Source organism: Varanus komodoensis, unplaced genomic scaffold (genome assembly GCF_004798865.1).
Source record: "Varanus komodoensis strain SLA01 unplaced genomic scaffold, ASM479886v1 scaffold4, whole genome shotgun sequence".
Lineage (NCBI taxonomy): Eukaryota > Metazoa > Chordata > Lepidosauria > Squamata > Varanidae > Varanus > Varanus komodoensis.
Window position 1 is genome coordinate 325,269 of NW_025335941.1, and position 16,358 is coordinate 341,626.

At 41.7% G+C, this 16,358-nt stretch overlaps 1 protein-coding gene and 1 non-coding gene across 2 annotated transcripts in view; one reads left to right on the forward strand and one right to left on the reverse strand.

Annotated features, from left to right (window-relative positions):
- Positions 1–2,494: 2,494 nt before the first annotated feature.
- On the reverse strand, positions 2,495–2,567 carry TRNAV-UAC. The gene has a single exon. It is a non-coding gene; the product is annotated as a tRNA-Val (tRNA).
- Positions 2,568–7,595: 5,028 nt separating this feature from the next.
- Positions 7,596–16,358, forward strand: part of PPEF1 (protein phosphatase with EF-hand domain 1) — a 33,447-nt gene continuing 24,684 nt past the window's right edge. Inside the window, exons 1-2 of the mRNA XM_044441413.1 lie at positions 7,596–7,829; positions 14,615–14,817. Coding sequence (XP_044297348.1) covers positions 14,739–14,817 — 79 coding nt within the window. The 5' untranslated portion in view covers positions 7,596–7,829; positions 14,615–14,738. The remainder of the gene's footprint in view (positions 7,830–14,614; positions 14,818–16,358) is intronic.

A 16,358-nucleotide genomic window follows, 5' to 3' on the forward strand; every position in this document is an offset into this window, starting at 1 on the left:
GGGCTGTGCAGCCAGATCAGTACACACGCCTTTCCCACCAAGGACTGCCAGAAGATGCTCAGACTCCCCTTCCCAGTCCCTCAGAGACACCAGCAGTTGCCTGGGCTTAACCCCAGCAGCTCTGAGCTAACTAGGATAATGACCTAGATACTGCTACTTCCCTTGCTGCTTTCTTCTCCTGCTGCCACCTTTCCTTTCTCCACCAGATGTACCTGTTCCTTCCCTCAGTGACCCATTCACATACCAAGGATTTAACAGTAAAAGCAAGCAAGTTTATTTCTACGGATAGAAACAAATGGTGCATTCAGGTGCTTGCCTATCTTATATCAGTTAATTTTTTTAAAACTCCGGGCTGAGGTAGCTCTTCTGATACAGCATGCTGGGGTTTGCAGCTCTCTTGCTAACATGCATAGGAAAATATATCCCTGAGAACCTGGGACTGTGGATCTCTCTCTCTCTCACACACACACACACACACACACACACACACACACACACACACACACACACAGAGAACGAGAGAGAGCAAGAGAATAACTCACATATATATGCATATATTTCTTGGGACCTTTTATTTAAAAATAACTCAGTCAGACCACCTTCTCCTAACGGAGGGATGCTTCCACACCAGAGCAATTGCTCTGTCACAATTAAGGACTTTTGCAGGTGGCATAGCCAGATTTCGCTTCCACATGGAACCCTCCGGTCTTTCCCTGCTGCTTCTTCAGTCTTTTTCCCTACAGCAGAAAAATCTGTGAAGAGAAAAGGGCGAAAGAGCGCCATTAGGATATCCCTCTGTATGGCTACTCAGAAGTGAAGTCCAGCTGAGTTCAGGACTTGGAGAGATGCCTAAGGCTGCAATTCTACACACATTTATTTAGCAACAGGACCCACCGAATTCAGGGGACTTCACTTCTGAGCAGATATGCGAAAGAGTGTGCTGTGAACATTCAAAGGAGGAGGACTGATCCAACGCATGTTTACCGACCCATCCGGAGGCACGTCTGCTTTCCCGGGAGCGATTCGCTCTGAATACAACGGGGCTTATTCCCACGGAAGTACGGGACGCGTAGAGGATCGTAGCCTCACTGCTTTGAAAAGGCTTGGCCCTGCCCGCGAGCAATCCCCCCGCCGCGTTTTCCAGGAACCTTGTGAAAGGGGCAACACCCAGTAGGCCCCACCTTGGAGCTGCACGCGCGTGGGATGACTTCACTCGCTCTGCAACACGCAGCCCGCGATCGGCGTCTCCGCATTTCCTGCCGCACAGAGCCGGAGCGCGTGGGGGGCGGTGGCCGCCGTGGCGAACGGGACCCGGAGCCCCGCCACCGCCCTCGCCTCTGCAGCCGAGCACGATCTCCTTGGCAACGCGCGAGGGGCACGTGCGCGGCAACGCACCGGGCGGTCCCCTCCCGCCTGTGCCCGGCTCCTGATCAGGTCCTTGGCGGACCGTGTCTGCAGTCCTCGGAGCTCCACAATATGCCCTGCGTCCTGGTTGTCCTTCCCAGCCCCAGCCCCAGCCCCAGCCCCAGCCCTGCCTTGGATGATCGTATTCCAGGGCGCAACAGCACGAGCTGCCTAAAAGGCGGCTGGCCGTGCGATTTCACACGTGCACGCAGTCACGCGTCGCTGCCAGCGAACCATTAGGACAACTAAAATCCTGCCGGGAGGCGATGAGAGGCCGTTCCGTGCACAAGCGGCTGCCCATCCGCGGAATTCTTTTCACGTTAATGTGTAACTCAAAGAATGTATCCCCCCCCCCCCGTTTCCATGGCGTCTGAATCTCTTCGCTTTGGTGCGTGGTGGAAAATTGGGCAGTGAAGTAGCTCAGGGCTTCTTGTAAATGTTCTCTCATTTTCGTTGCTAGGGGCATAAGGAGCCTCCTTTCTGTGAACAGGAGGCTTGACATCTCTCGTTTGAATCAGGACTCATCCCCCACAACCAGACTTCATGAATGCCACGCGGTCATGCCTTAAACATGGCATGCAGTGGCAATCAGGAGTGCCTCTGAGCGTGTGCGGACTGCATTACCAGCTGCATTTGAAACCTAGCCTTTCTGCAGAGGTCAGCTTCCAGCGAGGCGTTTTCTTAGCTTTGCTTGTAAATAATTAAAGAAACAAAAGCAACAACGTCTTGCAGGATTTCCTATAGGAGCAGCTGGATTAGTCCGTCGCAGAACAGCGACCGCGAAAGAATAACCGTTTCCAAAAGGTTGCTGATAACACAAATATTGGGCTAAGCTAATTAGAACAGGTAACGTGCTTGAAAAGAAACAACAAATTTATCCCAGTGGGTGAACCTTTGACAGCTTGGCGGTCTGCTGCATTAAAAAGGTGAACTTATTTGTTACGCGTTTTTTCATATTCCCAGCTCGTTTGTCATTGATTTAGTGAAACGGGTACAGGGAAACCAGGTGGCGTTCATCCAACTTCGTTGTCTCAATTCTTGTACAGTTAAGAAGATAGAGCAGCACTGCAGAAAATGGAAAAGATGTAAGTGGTTCCACTGGGGCTCGAACCCAGGACCTTCTGCGTGTAAAGCAGACGTGATAACCACTACACTATGGAACCCATACGACCGGTTCCCCTTCGACCAGTCGTCTTCTTTTGCCTGCGCCGCTCTTCCTGGTTTGACGCTTCCTGCTGTGTGTGTCACGGCTCCGGCCATTTTTATCCCAGGCGGGGGGAGGGAAGCACTGGCTGAGCGGAGCGCAAAAGGCAGAGGAGGACCCCTTTCCACGCAGCTGAAAAATGGCTCTTTCGCTCTCTCACCTGGCGGCAAAGCTGCTCGAAAGCCAAGCCGCCCCGCCCCACGTTAGTGCCTACCTTGGGAAGGGTACTTCGTTTCCTTACACCGCTGCTCCCCCCCCTCCGGGTAACTGGATTTCCAGGATTCTGCTTGCAATGGAAAATCCAGTTACCCCGGTGAGATATGGAAGCGACTAGTCTTCAAATGTTCAAATACCGACCAGAGGCAAAAGCGTTCCTGTGATGTAGTTCAGCACTGACATGTGATACTAATCATCATCTTAACAATGCACTTGCTATTTCTGGTTGCAGCGTGCCAGGAACAAAAGCAAAGCCATAAATAAGCCCCGATCAACTCCTTTCCCAGCCAGAAAACCCGTATGCTGGCCTTGCTAAGATTTCTATATCGTTTTGGAGGAATTTAGGGAAATAGCTTCTAATTGCATGGCACCCCCAATTAGAAAAAGCAGCTCCAGTGCAGCACCAGCCCGAAGGAAATCCCTCGCGCGCTGCTGAACCGAGGATTTCTTCCGGCACCTTCCCCTAAGAGTTGGCAAATCACCTGCGGGGCAGCGGGGGAGATTCCGCACGCACAGACTACTTTGCGGGTATGGCCAGACGCGGGCCAAGAGCAGCGTAGCTTAAACACGCTCAAGAAACGGGCGAAGATGTGTTCGCGGACCACAGGGTGACTTTTCTGCCAATACACGTTTCAGCTATCTTCACTCAACAGTGAGGACTAGTAACCTAGTTCTTTACTTGAAAACAAAACGGAGATTTGCAGAATTGTGACCGAGGCACACAAAAGCAGGGCTATCTCCCTCCATCGCTTTACAAGATTTGCTCCCTACGGAAGCAGAATGGGTCCTTGTGCCATCTAGTGGTGAGGAAGAAACCAGTTGCTAGCACAATGGAAACACAAAAAAGTCAGAGGTGCAAATGCAGATTAGATCGTCCACACCTGTAACGGTTAGCTTTGATTGTATATTGTACGTGTATGTATGCATCATTTCTTTAAAAAACAAGCTAAGGGCTCAAGTCTATCCCTGTTGCTGGCTGAACGGTGCTGGGCATTCCAGGACTTGTTTCTGTCTACCCGTGCTTGGTCTGTACCCTAAAGCGTTTTCTCAGTTCATAATACATTAATACAGGCAGGAGGGAAATGTAACCCAGCAATACTGCTCCCAAGGATTTTTAAAATTTTAGCTGAGATCAGCCAATGTATTTTTCAGCAAATACAAAAAAAAATACAATAATAAAAAAGCTTTAGTGCACTGAAGGGCAAGATCTGCTGAGATATATTTTGTTCCAGTTTCCAGTTGGTCACAATGCTAGTCTATCACAGTAAAAGTAAGAAAGGGTCTTTTGGCACATGAAACACATTCTGGCAAAAAGCTTTTGCAGCTTGCAGCACAGGTCAGAGAAAAAAATGTTCCTCTTTACAGTGCCACAAGGTTCTTTGCATGTTGCTAATGGGGGACTTTTAAACAAATTTAATTAGTATTAATAGTAGTAGTAGTAATTTAGCTTCAGTTCCTTCAGTTCAGCTTCAAAGCATGGTGCCTTGTTCCATGCTCATTCAGAGTAGACTAATCATTCATCACTTTATGTGCTCACTCAAGTATAAAACCTTGACACACAAGGATCTGCCTGTTCCAGCTTGTAACATACCATGGCAAAGCTCGATCTTCAAAGTATGAACCCTAACCGCTATCACTCTTTTATATAAGCATGGCTCACATGTAAAAGTCAAATATGTACCTGCACGGAAAATGACTGCTTTTGTCAAGAGAAGCAATAGTGACCCAGAGTGGCCAATGGGGTTGGGGAGGTCTTCCAAACTGGGTAGCACAACTCGAGATGGCTCCTACTCACGGCAACTATGCCAGGAGCAACGGTGAGTCTTCGCTTCATGCCTCTGTCACTGCTCCTTCTCTTTCCTGCCGCCATGCTTGGCCAGACAGGAAGACACCGCTAGAATGGTGAAGGAAGCAGCAAGTCCAGAGGGCTCTTGTCAGTGGCTTGGGCTGAGGACACGTGCCTGTCCATGCCGCTATACCAGTGTGCTTTAGCAGTAAGAGTGCTAGCTGGTGCTTGGGAAATCCGGATTCCAGTCCTGCTGTTAAGAAATGCACTTGGTGACTCACATTCTAACTTCTCTCACAGGCTAGTTCATGGTAAGGATAGGATGGAACAGAAAGAGAATTGTAGCTGCCCTGGTTCCTTACAACAAGAAGAAAGCATAATGTAATCCTAATAATGATACTGCTTTTCATACCAGTCATGCCACAACACCCTCCGCAACTGTCCACGTTTGCCTAGTTCTATGGCCGATCCTGTATGAGCCTCATTTGACAACTTCCCAGTTTGCCAATTCACATTTCATGTACTTTTGGTTCATTTTCATGGTGGCTTGACACTGAGAAGTCCGCTGCTCACGATGCTTCTGTTGTTTAAAACTTAAAGCAAGCAAACAGGCCCTAATTGGTGCTCCCCAACCCACAAGGAGTGAATTAATTCAAAACTAACATGTCTTTTGAAATCCTGAAGTTCTGCAGAAGGCATAAAATAATAATCATGCAGACATATGCTTTATTTGTTTTCTTTCTTAGCTTGTTATCGCTTTAGAAATATAGAAACCATTCTGGAAAGAGAGACCTCCATGCATTTGACTGCAATGCGGATAATGAAGATCAGGAAGTTTAGCAAACAATATGAAAGAGTTTGAACTATTATGGCCCTAGTGGAATAATGTCAAAGTGCCTTGTCTGTTCATGGAGCAATATTTCACATTGCAAACTGGTTGCTACCTCCTAATGCAAAGAGATCCTGTTCCTTTAATAGAAGCTGGAGGAGCAGCTACCAATAGTACAGGTTCTCCATTGCAATATCAATGTGATCACATTTTTGCCACACTGTGGAAAACTTCTGTTGATTTCTGCCTACTGCTCTGCTGTTAAGGAAATAGGCTTCTTGCTCAATGGACAAGTATGTTAATCGCAATGCACAGTAAATTGTTTTGGCATCTTAAAAGCATCTCAGACCACATGACTGAACTTGGTATGATGCAGGTAGACACTACATGGCTCAGCACCATACTAGCACTTCACTTTTGGATTTTTTAATGTGCATTCATTTGGACAACTTTGGTAAATGCACCAAATAGAGATGCCCAAAGTTGTATGAGCAACTTATCTTCTTACTATTAAAACTGCCTGCACATTTGATTTTAATTTAGATTTAGTTTTAAACAGCCTGCAATATTTTTGTACTCATTGTCTTGAAAGGATATGCTATTTACTATGTGATTAAAAATAGATAACTTGTATAATCCTTGTGAATTCTGTTATAAACTGCATGATGTGTCTCACAGGGAAGAAGGTAGCATTTGATGTCGGCAATAAGAGAACGAACTTGGAAACAAAGCTCACTTCTGTGGCCTCAGGTTGCACATTATCACGATCACCTTTGTAAGCAACCTGAGATGCAGCTCCAGTCTTCACCTTTTTCTTGTTCCAGTTATTGTCTTCACAATAAGTATAATTTAGTCTAGAGACAGATCAATATCTGACCTAAGGAGACCTGCTAAGCTATGTTCCAGGGATGGTTCAGATATAACCAACATTTAACTGTATTTTATCTACACATGTGATTGTACCTATAAATACTATTTTTAAAATTTGGTGCTTTTGAAAATTGCACTCTTGATGATGTGCTGCTATTGTATTACCTAGTAAAATGTGAAAATGTTTATTATTTATTTATTGATTGATTGAAAACTTTTATGTGCTGTCCCTTATGCATGGCATCTTAGGATGGCTTACAATAATTAAAATCAAAACACAGTAAAACAAACCACATCAATATAATAAATCACAAATAACCAGGAAATATAAATTAAAATAAAAACTGACGAACATTAAAATACTAGTTTTTAAAATAACAATTAAAAAAGTTTTCACCTGGCACCAAAAAGAGTATAAACTTGGTGCTAGGCAAACCTCTCTGGGAAGCGCATTCCACAATCTGGGTGCCACCGCAGAGAAGGCCCTACTCTGAGTAGATGTCCTTTTTACCTGCTTCAGGGAAAGTTCCCGGAGCAGGGCCTCTCCCACAGATCTTAAGGGGCATGGGGGCATCTAAGGAAGGAGACGTTCCTTATTATATCAGGATTCACCTTTTCCACCAGTGTGTTTCCAACAATTGGCAAGCTAAATGCTTATTTGAACTACTCAAGAAGAATGCAAGGGAGAAGCGAGGGTATACCCTGTTATCCTATTTATTCCCAGCATCTCATATGCAGAATTATATTGCTTCTGAAAATATTGATACATTAGAAACTAAATTAAAATTTCAGTCCCTGTCTGCACTTCCTGCAGTTCATTCCCTCTGCCTTCAGTTTCAGCATCCACCTACTTTACATTATAGCTGAAAGTCAGGCCAGGACTGCACTTGAGGCATCTGCTGAGGCTGCAATCCATAAAAGCTTATGCCACAAGCTTTGTTGTTTTTCCTGGAACAGACGGAACAGGGCTACTACCAAATCGCAACATCCCTGTTTCTGCTCTTTCCTGTGATGATTTTAGTATTTCCTCCCATACCTAAGCCTCACTTCAGATTTCAGCTGATTCTCATGCCAGCTGTGTCTCTTTTATGGCCATTTGTGCTTTGTCATTACAACAATGGCTCTTGCTGAGGAAAAGGAAACCGTGCAGCTCCTGATATGAAGCAGATAACTTCTGCTATTTACTCTGCCTGAGAATCAGGGAGCATGTAATAACGGAGGTCCAATACATCAACACAACTGGCTGGCTGCACTGCTGTTTGTATCTGTAGTTCAGAGCTCTTGTTTCAAGCTGAATGAGAGAAAGGAGCTGTTGGTTGAATCCATTCATAGCTAAAGAGGGTTTTTTGGGGGGGATACCTAGCTACATAAATGCACGAAGGGCATAAATTTTACCCACTGTGGAGCTGGCTGACATCTCTATCGAATTCTTGTTGATTTCTGTAACCTCTGTCTAAGGAAGAAGGCTTGTTTACAACACTTACCATAAACCTTTGTGCTGATTCACTGGAAGAAAGCAGGTAATGTGTGTGTGTGTTTGTGTGTGTGCTGGGGACTAGATCGATTTTAGTAACTGTTTAAAACAAATCTGTAAGCTGACTAGATAATAGAACTAAGTAAACCCTTAATCCCAAACAAGTTTCTTTGATATTAAGTGCTATTGGTTTAAAAGGAATTTATTTCTGAGTTAATATATTTGTGATAAATTGTTTGAGCCAACAGGAATCCTGGATTTATTTGTTTTTCTGATCACAGAATGAAGCATTATTACTTAGCCATAGTATAGTAGGGTACTGTAGACTTCATTGTATTTTAGAATAGAACCAGATTATACATTCAGTTGTTCACATTATACTTCAGTTGTTGTATTTATTGATTTTGTTGTGAGCCGTCCAGAGACACAGAGTGATTGGATGGCCTAGAAATATCCCAAACAAACAAACTAACTAACTTTTCCTACCTGACCAGGCCCACAAAGAGAGTGATCAAATGACAGAAGTCCTGTACATGTCATAATTGCACAAGAGCAGAAATTGTGACAGGTTCAGCTTCTGAGGTCGTGAAAGAAGCTATTCCTGTCCAAATTTCTGTTTCTGCACAGCTACAGAAGATACAGAATCCCTTTTCTCTGTTGCATTAAACTCGTAATATAATTTCAGGTGTAAAATATAAATGTCCCATTTCCCTTTTGGGAATCTGTTACTTCTTAATTTTTGTCCACAATATGTAGCATTTAAAAACTGGCATTAAATGTTTTAATGGATCCATTCACAAATTTCCTAAATATTCATGGTTGCTAGTTCTTAGTGTGATGCATTTCATTCTCTTTCCATGTATGCACCATCTTTCTTCAAACAACAGTCACTGCCTTGGAATATTTGTCCATGGGATAGATGCTTAGCAAATTAAGTTGCAATCCAATGGCTGTTTACTTGGGAGTAAAAGCTAGTAAACTCAGTAGGACTTTCTTCTGAGTAGTCATTTGTAGGGTTGGGCTTTCAATTACTTCTCCACCATCTTTTAAAAACCACCAGTAACTTTTTCAGGTTCAGGGACTTGAGTAATAGTTCCTAAATACAAGTAGCAATGTCATGGCCTTCTTCCAGATTTCCATTTCCCCCCTTTCATTCTTAATTTACATTTGTTACTCTCTTACTACTGGAGGAGTAAAAAGCTTTTTAAATTGAAAGCAGCTTTTTATTTCTAACTTAATACATGTTTAGATTCAAACATGCCTGGGAATCATACCTCTTTCCTGATAGTAACCTTATATCCATCAATGTGTTGCGCTTGGTGCTGACTACTCAGTGGTAAACATCTGAAGCTGCACATGCTCTGTACTATTTTCTTTGGCATAACCGAAAGGCTGTATGTGAACAGTGACCCTGGAAATGGGTCCATATAAGGCATCTGGTACTTTCAGACAATGGGTGTTGTTAGGTGCCAGGTCTCACTGGCACTGTGATGACATGCTTTGCAACACCTTTGCTCAGCTCTTCCTGTATCATCCCTACTAAATACTCTTAATTTATCAAGAACATAAATTTAAATACAAGAGAACAGATAAATACAGAAAGGCCTTGGTTGTAAGCATCCAGAAGCACCTGCTTGGTTGCTCTTCAAAAGAGTACTAGGCGGATATCACCTACAAAAACAAATTAATTCCTATTGTGTGATGCATCAGCAAGATGAAATTACTCACATGTACTGATATAGTGCAACCCTAGGCAAGTCTACTCAGAAATAACTCCCATTCATTTCATTATCTCCAGGTAAATGGGTATAGGATTGCAGCCTCAAATCTGTTTTCTGGCTTTACAGGTTGGATTGTCTCCCAGAATATCCTTCTCCAAAGATCAGTTGCCTCCCAAAGCGTTCATTCTCTTTCCAGCAACATTTTATTTTCCAAAATAGATTCTCCCAAATTCTTTATCAAAAGAACATGGAGGGGGGGAAGCAAACAATTTTATCACACCTCTCATGTCAGCTCTGCCTCTCCTTCAGATTTAACCTTGATCCAGTGCATTTCCTCATCTCTCTCTCAGGTCCGCTTCCACCTTAAAGCAGGAATTTCAAGTGACACAGTTGACGAGTCCACAACCTCTCATCAGTGTTATGTGGAACTATCCATCTCAATTATTCACCCTACTTCAGTCATCAGTGTTCACAGCAGTGTAGTGTCCTTGTGGCGTTCAAGGAGTAGGGCCTCCAAAACTCTTGCTATGTACTTACACACTGTCTAGAACTTACACTGACTTAAACAAGTTGCTTCATTTTACTTTTTTCTTTTTAGTCCTTAAGATAGCAATGAATGACAATGAATGAAATTGTCCTTATTTGTCCTTAAGTTAGAATGTTATTGCAGAGCTACGGGTTCTAACAACAACAACCACAAACCCTGGTAATATAATTGTCAACACTGTGTAATCACAGGAATGAATACTTCCGTAGATAACAAAAGAATGCCAATCAAAATTTGTTTCATGAATTGCCTTCATCAAGTCCATAGATTGTTACTCTAGATTTTGAGTTCTTGTGAGGAAAATCTTTTCTCACCTACTTTAATTGTCGTTGGGCTGCATCTCTGCATCTGTTGTTGTAAATTATCCAGAGAGTTTTGACTATTGGGTGGTATGGAAATAAAATAAAGAATAATAATTGCTCAGTCATGAATAGTGGTGCTCTAAGATGGATTACTAGGGTGCCTGAAAGGGAGTAAACAGCTGATAGAAATGAGAGTTATTGGGCATTTAAGTGCTTCTTGTCATTGGGTACTGTGATAGAACTGTAGAAACATTTCAGTTAGCTAGAGTTTATAAAACTGTTTTTGCACTTGTGGTAAACTTCCTATGATTAGTAAATAATTACTTTGTGAATCATTGGAATGAAATGTGAAATGCAATCTTAAATAATTATTTGAAGTTCAATTTAAAAGGATTTGTTTTTACCACTAGAAGAGTGTAGAAGTGCAGTCTAGTAATAACTAAAGTGGACCAGATTCTTCTCAGGATCTTCACGTATGGACGTAATAAAGACAATTTGCCAAAACAGATTTTGGTTGGCATTTTGTAATTAATTTTAAAAGCAATTCTGTTGAAATCTAGCCTATTGTACAATACATATTGCTTCTTTTGTTTGAGTTGTACCTTGTAGGTCCATGTACCAAAATATATATTTGTATTGCTTCCTATACATACTTAACAGAATTGTCTTACTGAACTCAGTGGGGCTAACTTCTGAATAAATGTACACAGGATTGTATTGTTAACTTCTAAAGGTTTCTTTTAAAGTAGAAAGCCTTAAGTAACAATATGAAAGTAATTGTTAGCACAGATATGATTGAGATTAAAGTAATTTTCTACATATAACTAAGCATCTCAGATCAACATACTTCACATAGCATCCCAAATAGTTGACATTCAAAAGAAGTAAAATAGTAGTTATTCTTTGTAGATATTAATTTTGAAGCCCTGTTTTAGTGTTTATGACAATAGCATGTTAAAGTCTTAGTCGCTGAGCAGTTTAAACATTTCTTGAAAGTAGTAATATTCAGGATTGGTAGAATGAATTTAAGATAATACTTCCTGGGTTTCCTTGGATACTTGGAAACATTCTTAACTACAAGAGAGTCAATGCCAACGTAAGTGTTAAGCATGCTTAAGACGGAGGTCCACAACACAAAAGTATCCTCAAAAGTAGGCTTGTCATGTCTACCATATGAATCTGCCCTGTTGCACATGAATAGAGTGTAAACTTGTATAAGAGAGAAAAGGTGTTTCACCAGAACTAAAGCAAAAAAGTAGAGAAATGGTAGAACCCTGCTCCTATCAAGGGCCTTTGAGAAAGCAGCATATTTAGCAGGGGTGGACATTTTCTTTGTACTAGATAATTTGTGGCAGGAAGTTTTACCATTTCCCTATTGAACTGAATAGATCAATTAAGTTAACTTATTTAAATAAGCAAAATGGCCCTAAGTTTGTACTAGATTTTCCAAGGCCGAAGTCTCCCATATTTGTCTTAATTTGTTTTAACGTTTTCTATTAACTTATCCAAGTGTCCGCTAAATGAGCAAGGATATCATCCTGAAACTGGGATACCAAAACAGAAAATATCCTGTTACTGGTAGCCATTTACCTTGACTCCAGTATGGACACACATTGATTAAGACCTCACTTTACAGTCTTGGAACATAAGCAAGTTAGTATGGGCGAATGTGGGATAATATGACTAAAAGGATAATTAGAATTAGTCAGACTTTCTAACATTTATTTGCTGGATCAGATTGTACAAAATAATAGCATAGAACCAAAGTGGCATTGATACAATAACTAGAATAAGACCCAGTCAGAGGATAATCATACCAATTTATTTTTTAATGTTGGTTGTATTGACTTCAGTCTTAAAGATGTCTTAAAATGTCATTTATGCATGTATACACACAGATGAGTTTATAAAAGGTAGACCTTTCAGATGACGCTAGTACTTAATTCTAAAAAGGCACAATCACATGCATATTTAGAGGGGGAAAAAGGTAGGGAAGTTGTAGGCCTTCTTTCCTACTGAAGGAACTAGGTCATTTCAGCATGGAGAAAAGAAGACTCCAAGGGGATCTGTTGGCGACATACAGGTATGTGAGGGACTGTCACACATAGGTGGGTAGAGACCTGTTTTCCCCTGTGGAGGAGGGCAGGATGCATTCCCATGGAGCAAAACTTGGGGAATCCAAGGTTCAATTTGGATGCCAGGAAGTACTTCCTGACAGTTAGGACCCCTAGGGTATGGAATGGGCTTCCAGGGAAGGTGGTTGAAACCCATTGGTGAGGGTGTTCAAGGATAGGCTGGACATGTACATGGTAGGCATGTCATGAGCAGAGCTGGGGGGTCAGACTAGAGGGCCTGGGAGGCCCCTTCTGACTTGCTCTGTTTCTATGTTTCCATTTAAAGAGGTTGTAGAGATGGGGGTTTGCTTCTCTCAAAATACACCATTCCCAGCTAGAAAGTTCAGAATCAGAATGTGAACTAGATAGAGAAGGAAAGGTAGAGCAGAAATACCAAGTTTAATCAGTGACAGCTAAGAAACAAACTTGTATCAGTTATTGGGGGAGACATTGTCAAGCAGGGAGGTATTGAGGAAGAGGAGTGTGAATTCATTAACCCAGTGAACCAATATCTAGCCAAACAAGTAGACCAATTAAGTAATGTCTGGCATTCCCACCATCTGGCCCACAAGCAAACATGAATTCCCCTGAGAGTAAGGGCAAGCCTTTTGGTAACGGAAGGGAGAACTGTTCAGTTTAGAATGGGCAAGAGCTGCTCCCACAAATTGGGGAAAATGTGATTTTAATTGATGCTACTTGAGGACAGCCTTTTTATGAAACACCCTGAACCACAAATTAAAAAAATACTAAAGAACTCTTGTTTAAAAGACTTCCACTTAGATGTGCTGGAAAGGAAAATTGGGAGAGAGAGATACTCATGGCACTTGCATAGTATTGCACCCTAAACCAAGCAATTCTACCCAGACATAAAGCTGCATCAATGCTACCTGATCCAAGAAAGCTTTTAATACAGTCGAGTTGGATTGCATAATGGAAACATTGAAGAAATGTAATATTGGAATTAAGTTTTTTTAATGGATCTGATATACACCAAAGAAATATTATTGCAAAGTGTTACATCAGAAAAGGGTATCCATTGGCGTTGCACCTATAGTGAAGTGATTAAACTTAGAGAAAATAGTAGAACAACTGGAATGAAGACAAGAGGAAAATGAATTCAAAGTTGGACCATATGTTGCTAATGTCAGCTTATTCTGAAACATGAGTTTTCCAAAATACAGCTGCTAAGTTTCCCAGGGGAGCTAGCCATATGGTCTCTTCTGAGCACAATATAAAACATTAGTGCTTACATTATTAACTCTAAGGGAAAATAATGATACCAGAACAGAAAATGCCCTATTTCACTTACCTTGCTTCTAATATGGGTATCTTTGGGCCAGTCACCAACTCTCAGCCTGACCTACCTGTCAGGCTTCTTGTGAATGGAGAGGAAGAGGACTCTGTAAACTCTTTTGGGTACCTTTCAAGCGGAGAAAAGACAGACTATAAACACAACAACAATAATGGGCTTGGGGGCTAAGTAAGTGAAAGAATGCCTCTCTATACAAGTATGCCATATACTGTGATCATCTTTGTAGATCCTTGTTCTGGCATTCTACTTTCTGGGGTGAGGATAGCAGTGAATGATGAGACTGTATTTCCACAGGCTTCAGGCAGGCTTGCCTGGTGGGTAATTACACATATTTTGGCTTCAGGAAAATTCCTTTTTAGTTTCCCAATCCTTTTAAATTACATTTCCCTTGATTTTCTTGCTAACTACATGATTTTCTTTCCTCTTCAGACTATATAATTAAAACCAGTACATCTGAAAAACCCTGGTAAAAAGGAATACATGAAAGGTGGGGTGCCAAAGGAAAAGAGGCCATGCATGTTTGGTTAGCAATAGCTGAGGGAAGTGTTTGGGTTCACTGACAAAGCTGGCTGTGCTCCTTGTTGCTTTTACTAGTGTATGGTTAATGCAATTAGTTATTTCTACGGCACAGCAATTTATTGGTTAACAGTATGCTCATTCACAAACAATACTGTGCATTTGTTCAAGTTGGCTGAAGGTATATTTAACTGCGCATATGGAAGAGTACACATATTTACAGATAGGACTCTCCACCCAATCTATTGATGAAGCAAACATCATGTGCAGTTTTCTAACACAATATCTATTTTTGTCATGTTCTATTTTTTCTTACTAGAGCTAATGGAAGTAGTGGTTCTCTTTGGAATTGATTTATTGTAGTCTGTTGAGGTAAATATAAAGAAGATATAGTTGCAACACTACCAGCCAAAAGAACATCATCACCTATGAGAGAAATTTAAATGAGATATCCAGTTTCTGCTGAAATCATGGGATGTGGCACTTCTGTTTCCAGGAATCAAGTGAACAAATCAGAAAGAGGTAAAGAAAGGCTGTGCAATGGCAATTCTGCAGCATTATTACTGAACAATGCTATTGTAGCATTCCTTAACTGTATGTGCCTGATTTCAGGTTATGCCATTCCAGGTATTGCACGTAGGCTAGAGGCCATGCTAGGAAAAAGAATTAGGAGTATTTAGTTGAAGCCATGTGTTAGCATTAAAGGTGCCATTAGACTCTTTGTTATTGTACTACAACAGGCAAATACAGCTACCCCTCTGGAGCTTCACAGTTTCAGGCTGCAATCCCATATGCACTTATGTGGGAGTCAGGTCTATTCAACCTGAAAGAACTTGTTTCTGAATAGATGTGCATAAGATTCCATTGTGAAACATAAAGCCTTGATGCCTGTTGTGTTGGAGAGTCTCTGTGTAAGGGACATCACATGTGTTAATTCTCCAAATGGTTAGCATTATTCCTTTTTGATATATAGGTCAAGAAAGATAGCAGATTAGCTGTCCAGGGAATGTCTAGTAAAACTCTGGCTAACCTTAATGGATCATGATAAAATGTCCAGTATTAGAATAGGCACAGTTGTGATTTTAAAGAAAGTTAAAAGATGTCTTAAAGAATGTGCTATTCACTGGGGCCTGGAGAGGGTAAACTGGCTAGAGCAGTGAAAATTAAATTGCTTAGAGCAGGGCTGGGAAACTTATGGCCCTCCAGATGTTATTTCTCCCATTATCCTTCACAATTGGTTATGCTGCCTTGGGCTGATGGGAGTTGCAGTTCAGCAACATTTGGAGGGCTACAAGTTTCTCACTCTTGGATTAAAAATTTACATTCCCTATCCTTTAGATATCTGCCCTCATAAATGCTTGTGAAATGTGTCAATTCAGCATCAAATATTTACATTAATTCTACATTTCAACAATGCCTTCTCACTAATAGCTTTTTTTCTGTATTTCTTCTGAAATGTCACTTTGCTTCTTTTGGCATAACAAACAAATTCTGGAACTATCGATGCCCCTTGGGAACAGCACTGGTTCACATCATTGACTAGGTTTCTTGAGGTTAAATGAATTGTCTTAATGATAAAGCAGCACCTTTAACTTGAGTGGAAATTGGAATAATGGAATCAGGTGCTATGATAAGAATGATTACCAAGGGGAATAGGCTTCTCTGGCAAGGCTGCCATCTTAAGGCAGGTTACTACTTGTTTAATAATTTAATATCAATGTACCACTCAGCACCCTGGGTTGGATCCAGATTTAGACAAATGTAACCGGGCTAGTAGAAGTGGACTTCCACACCCCATCTTTTCCATAGCAGGCCCTCCAGCCCCCAGGAGGTTCTGTGCAGATGATTAAGGTTTCCTGATGGAAAACCTGCAATGAAGAAGGGAGAAGCCACAACATCAAGCAATAATATCTTCTCTCACAGTCCCTGGATCCAATTGGTCTTTACAATAACTGCTTCTTCACTTTCTGTAGAATATGGATGGGCGGTCCTGGGGGCCATGGGCCTATGTGACAGTTTGGGAAACTCTCCTGAGCAACCACAATATGGTTGTCATGGGAGGT